The following is a 6,715-nucleotide window of genomic DNA, read 5'->3' as shown; positions in this document are numbered from 1 at the left end:
TTTTAAAACACATTTTGATTTTTGTCGATAGGACACTCTCATCAAAAGATATTGAATTTTTACCGTCGAGTTGATACACATTTTATTTAAAATTGATTTCGCGTGCGTCACTGACTTTCAAAATCGTTGTTCGTTGTTTCCAAGAGAACGATCATTTTACATAAAAATTGCCAATAAAAATTTTTGTTCAAAATTATATCAGCTACATTTTTTATTTAAAACATTTTTTTTTCTGTGTGCAGATTCTTGTTAAATCGATTTTTTTCGTTACCTCCCTATGAATGGACGTTTTAGGGTAAAGCCAGGGGTAGGAGTAGTAAACTTTTTTGAATATTTTTTCAGTCCCAAAATTGACTCAACAAAATTCAGCTTGTTCGTATGATTTTTAGAGCTCAAATCTTTGACGAGTGAACTAAAGGCTAGTGATACGACAGTAAAACATTTTCTGTTACAGTGCTTTAAATAAGGATATTTAAGCAGCGATACAAATACATCTCCGATAACTTCGAAACTACCCTAGAAGAAAACGCAAATAGTCACAGACTGTTTATTTATTTCAAAGATTGTAAACTGTTTCATAACATTTTCCTTACATATTAAAAATATTGGTGTACAAAATTACTTTCAAAAATTACTAAACATTATATTAATGACTTTACCTAAAAACACGCTAATAACCCTTCGTGGTTGATGCGTTAATATAAAAAACGATTATAATTCTGTAAATAACAAATCCTAGAGAGTAATAAATAGACCTTGAAAATGAATTGTTCGAGTTGATTCATCTTGGATCATTTATTCGTTAATTGATGTGAAATTTTTATTTTCACTAAAAGCTATTGGGAATTATATTTATATAGTTAATTATGGCAGTTTCTAATCCTAAGTTTTATCGCTTAGAAGAGTGGTACTAGATTACAAATAAGCAGAATATTGATTGAAGTAAAAAAGCCACCAAACATGGTGATGCTTCTTGAACTTACCAATTCGTTCAGTATTTCTCTTATTATTATTTTAGGAATCCCAACGGTTAATAAACGTTATAACATGCGAAATGCAAAATATGTGAATTTTATAAATATATACGTTATATCCTTTAATATTCATCGCACGCCATCAATGACATTTCTACGTCAATCACAGAATCACAGTATAACTAACTGCTTAGAAGTTGTCTAAAAATAATTTTGAATTATTTAATTATTTGGAGATATACATTGATATATAAACCATACTTTTAATAAAATAAACTTTATAGACAAAATTAAGCACTCAAAAAATAAAATTTACATGAATATCGTTAAAAAAACAGTACGCTAATTTAACATTAATTTATGGAATGCAAATAGCAGGCAACTGTTGGTAATATGTCTGGAGTGTAATTTTTGTTAATGTGCAAGTGTCCATGAAGAATATCTACATTTGATAAATATATACGTTTTATCCATTAACATTCATTGCACACCATCAATGACATTTCTACGTTAATTACAGTCCAACTAAATACTTAGAAGTTTTTTTAACAATAATTAGAGACAAAAATAAAATAAAATGTATAGACAAAATTAAGTACGTACTCAAAAAACAAAATGTACATTAAATATCGTAAAAAACAGTACGCCAATTGAACATTAATTTATGGAATGCAAATAGCAGGCAACTGTATTTCTATGAGTTGATATAATTTTTATAATGGCCCGAAATTTTGTGTAATGTAATAAGACATCAAATACCGTAACTAAGCAATTATTTATTGTATATCATAAAAAATACTCCAAACTAAGCAACTCTACCTGTGGTAGCATCGGGTGGATTAAGTAGCTCGATAATACTGCTGCAGGTCATAAGGTGTGATAAAGGAGCAGAATTATAGTGGCTTAAAAAATTTGGGAACGTAGAATATATAGGAGTAAAACAAAAAATCGACATTATTGTATCAGAAATAGTAAAACTTAAAATTATTGTGATGACTCTTACAGAAACAAAGAAAAGAGACAGTGCTACTGAACGAATTGCGCTTGAGGTCAATTATAATTATGAAGTATATTATAACTATAACTGACTTTTTGCATTTAACCTTGCATTCTTAGCGAACAAATTTCTATTATTTGTACATATTTATAATTCAATTGATTGATTAATGTTAAATAAGGAAATATATTTCTATACGCCATTGGTAACTTGATTGACAGTTTCATCTTATTTTAGTAGTTTCCAATATAAAATCGGCCAAAAAGGGTGAAACGGACATTAGTAACCTTATATTTTTATTATTTTATAACATCTTACATTCTCTATTATCCTGACGACACGCCAACTTTGTGCGAAAACGTCAATGTTAAAATTAGATGACGTATAATGAACGAACTTTATAGGAAATACTGTAATGTATATATTCGTTCTAAGAGGCTTAAAAAAACAAGTTTCTGGTTACTAAAATATCGTGACAGTAGAAAATAGTAGTATAACATAAAACGTTGATAAAAGAGAGAAGTCATTTGTTCTACTAAAAAGAAATGGTTGTAGGAGGATCGAAGTAACTAAAAGTCGACATGAAAGTAGCCTTTGTCGTTACTAATAATAAGTTTAGACCTGATTACAAACCTCAATAGAATTATCCTATTTACAAATCTTCAGCAAGTAGAAGAAGAATAATAATATACAACTTTATATTGATTATTTTCATGTGTTGTGTTGATGCTTTTTATTACAACCTTATTCGTTAAGTTTGAGCTCAAGAAGATCAAAAATTAATAACAGAAGCTTGTCAACGATAACACAATAAAAATTTAACATAAAGTAAAGTAATAAATCTGATTTATTTGCCATCATGTACGCGCAGCTTAGGTATCAAAAGCTAATCTTTGTCAGTACCGCAAAGACGTACCTGAATGTCACGGGATGGACATAATTTTTTTCTGTAGCAGTAAAATGCTTATAACAATTGTACAACAGTCTGGAAAAATAAAAATTTAACCAACGTGCAGTACATTTGTCAATAAAAAAGGTAACATTAATGTGGTGGTTATCTGTGAGAGAAAAACAAACAATCTAGTCCGTATATCAAGAAGAAATATATATATATATATATATATATATATATATATATATATATATATATATATATATATAGAAGAAATTCAGATATACACTCATGGACAAAAATATCGAATATTTTGGAATTTTCAAATTTTTGTTTTTGCAAAATAAATTCTGGTCAAGCAAGTCGTTTATTGTAAAATAGAGTTGATTTTAACAATGTTTAATGAACAATTTTAAGTTTTTATGCGGAGAAAATTGTGAAAAAAATAAATGTTAAATATTAGGTAAATAAGGTTATTTTATTCTAAACTTAAATGATAATTTAAATGGATTAAACAACTGGTTTAAACTGAAATAAGTGTATGATCAGTAACGAATATTCCCCCCTCTAGCTCTTATTACTGCTTGCATCTTTCTCAGCATACTTGCAAGTAAATTTTGGACATATCCTTAGGAAATTGCATTCCATTACCCTGTGCAGCAAGCCGAAGCTGCTCTATCGAATTTGGAACGAGATTTCTTTGACGTATGCTGCGTTTTAGGTGATCCCACATGTGCTCTATTGGATTTAAATCCGGGCTAGATGGTGGCCAATCCAATCTTCGAATTTGGACCTCATCAAGATAATTACTCACTATGGTAGCGGCATGTGGTCGAGCATTATCGTGCATTAACGTGAATCTTTCATATCCAATGTAACCAACATATGACAAAACATAATCTTGCAGGATGTTTTAAACGTAAGAATCACCAGTCATCCATCCAATCACTTCCACAAGTGCGGTACGTACCTCCAAACTAATACCGTCCAAAAGAATTATGCCATCAACTCCAAAACTAACGGTCTGGGCGAGACTGCAGCTGGCGAATCGTTCTCCAACTCTTCTGTAGACGTAGTTTTGGCCATCTGGCTTCCATAATAGGATTCTGGTCTCATCAGTGAAAAGAACGTTTTCCCAGTTTTCGATATTCCACTAAATATGTGTTCTTGCAAATTCCAAACGACGAGCTTTATGATTTTGGAGAAGACATGGAACTTTGGCGGGGCGTCTGGGATTTAAATTTGCTTCTTTTGATCTTCGTCTAACTGTTTGTGAACTCACATTAACTTCTCTAACATTTAATAGCTCATTTCTAAGGTGCATCGATGTCAATGAACGATTTTATGTAGAATTAAGAACCAAAAAACGGTCTTCAATTGCGGTTGTGCACCTTGGGCGTTCTTGACCAAGCCTTCGTACAACATTTCCTGTTTCGCGGTACCTTTTTAAAGTATTCGAAACTATAGATTGAGTTCTGCTCAGACGTCGTGCGATACCTTTATGTGCATATCCTTCCTCGTACAAAATTACAATATGTGCTACTTGGACTTCATCGCAGTGCCGAATTGGTGTGATACTTGTTTTAAACTTAGTTAAATCAAAACAATATTTAATTAAACTTAATAAATTAAACTAAAAATAACCGAATTAGTATGATTTTTCCTTTACGTGAAGAATGATTTTTATGATAAAATGTACGACCAATGTACTAACCACTGAAAAAACGTCAAAATAAACATCAAAATATTTCAAACTAGTTGAGTAGATCAGACTACTATATAAATATTATCAGTAATCTAAAATTATTTTGAAATAATAGTGACTACAAAAAAAAATTGGAAAATTTCAAAATATTCGATATTTTTGTCCATGAGTGTATTAATAGAGAGTGTTGCAGTATTATGTAAAGATTTGATCTTTATATAAAGAAGAAGAACCATAAAATACCTCAATACTTGAGAAGCAAAGTAACTTCAGCAAGCAAAGTTCTTAACCTAACAAACCTGGATCTTAACCAAAGCAAACATGAATAAACTAGGCACAACAGAAAAAGCAATGGAAAGAGTAATGTTAGGTATACTCAAAAATTGCCAAACTTAAATGGAGCTTCGCAGGTCACACTGCTAGACAAAAAGATCAACGCTGGAACGTCACAATACAACGTTGGATACATTACAAAGGTAGACGCCCAAGAGGAAGACCACAGATAAGATCGGTAGATGACATAAAAAAATACCCGGAACAAATTGGAAGTAAGAAGAAGATTGTGTACAAACATGACCAAAAACCCACAATAAGGTGAAGATAACATTAGACAACTTTTTGATGGATATCAGCTGTTAAGAAAAATCCATCAAATTTACTATGGAAAAGGAAGACCACTAATTACTACCATATCTGAATGTGAAACTAAAGTAGACAGAAAACCATCACACATCAACAGATACATATTTATACTAACTGACAGAAATCAGAACACCCATTATAAATTATTTTATTTTAATTACGTTTGGTACATAAAAATGTAATTTTTATTCAATTAATTGCATTTCATTCTCATATAAAATATTCAGCAAATGAATAGAAACCAAAAATAAATTTTCTTATCCTTTTCAATACTGTGAAAATAATAGACTTACCATTAAGTACTTAATTTCGTTTTTGTCAAAATAGCTACTGTTGTGATGCTCAATTAATTTACCAACAAATCCCATTAACTCATTTTTCAATAAAAACAGTACGCTAGTGGCAAAATGGAAACTTAAACGTGTTCATTCTCACCAACAATTTGAAAAGCCCCTTGTGAATTTTTGTATATTTCAAGCTGTAGGTACGGTTAATGTTGATTTTCTCCGCGTAATTATAATTTGAATGGCGATTATTTATTTTTAAATTAGTAAATTTGCTTTATACAAAACTATGTTACAAAACAAGTTTTGTTTTTTATTCCAAATTGCAATAAAATACCACTTTAATTTCATAACATTTGCCCATTTACTAATAAAATCCTGGCACAATGTCAGCTTTGTCTCAAATTGCATGCAATAATTATCGACATTTCCAAAATACAACTGATAAAGGTTTTGGGAAAAGGGAACAACTAAAATAATTAAGAAAATATGTAAGATGATAAAAAAAAATTAATCCATTAATTAATTAAGTGGTCGAATGATATCTATCGTACACAATATAAAATAGATAATTCTAAATAGGCCTTTCTTTTGAGAGCTAACATGAATGCAACATTGGAAAAAGAAGGAACTATTTTAAATATGTATCATTTGCAAACTACTTGTTTATACCTAATCCACCTTCTGCTTATAAGTACAAATAAAATACAGTATGGTCAAGTAAGTTATCTAATAATTCCAATTTAGACATTTAAAATAATTATCTAAAAATTACGTTCATCATAAACTATGTACAGCGAACAGTTCTAACATAATTCTGTTAATTGTAATATAACGGTCTTTATCTTGACCTTTTCTTTCACACACTAGAGTCCATTCAATAAATAATTATCAAGCGCGATAAATACTAAGTAACCAGATACTGATTGTCTTCATTGTCATCGTGATTTTTCATTCAGTACATCATTCCAGGATGCATTCCATTTCCTCTTTGAAAGTACACGTTCGGGTTACTGCTCAGTGTGGGTTCTAGCGTTGTATATACGTTTCCGTCATCGGGTCGCAGAAATATTCCACCTGCAAAAGTTAAAGAGTCTATTAGAATAGAGTAGTGTATTAAGTTAATTAAAGAAGATAATGTGATACATTATACGAATTAGGGACAGATACAATTAATTTATAATATTCATTATGTACAATGGACGTGATGCAATCAGTCAT

General features: G+C 30.2%; 1 protein-coding gene across 2 annotated transcripts in view; it reads right to left on the bottom strand.

The window, feature by feature from the left end:
* Positions 1-398: 398 nt before the first annotated feature.
* Positions 399-6,715, bottom strand: part of LOC140441429 (metabotropic glutamate receptor 2) — a 244,076-nt gene continuing 237,759 nt past the window's right edge. For both annotated transcript variants that reach the window (XM_072532157.1, XM_072532158.1), the window contains one exon: positions 399-6,571. In XM_072532157.1, the coding sequence (XP_072388258.1) occupies positions 6,450-6,571 (122 nt within the window). In that variant the 3' untranslated portion in view covers positions 399-6,449. The remainder of the gene's footprint in view (positions 6,572-6,715) is intronic.

This window comes from Diabrotica undecimpunctata, chromosome 5 (assembly GCF_040954645.1).
Source record: "Diabrotica undecimpunctata isolate CICGRU chromosome 5, icDiaUnde3, whole genome shotgun sequence".
Lineage (NCBI taxonomy): Eukaryota > Metazoa > Arthropoda > Insecta > Coleoptera > Chrysomelidae > Diabrotica > Diabrotica undecimpunctata.
Note: the sequence above shows the minus strand (reverse complement) of the source record. Positions and strands in the feature narration are given on the sequence as shown.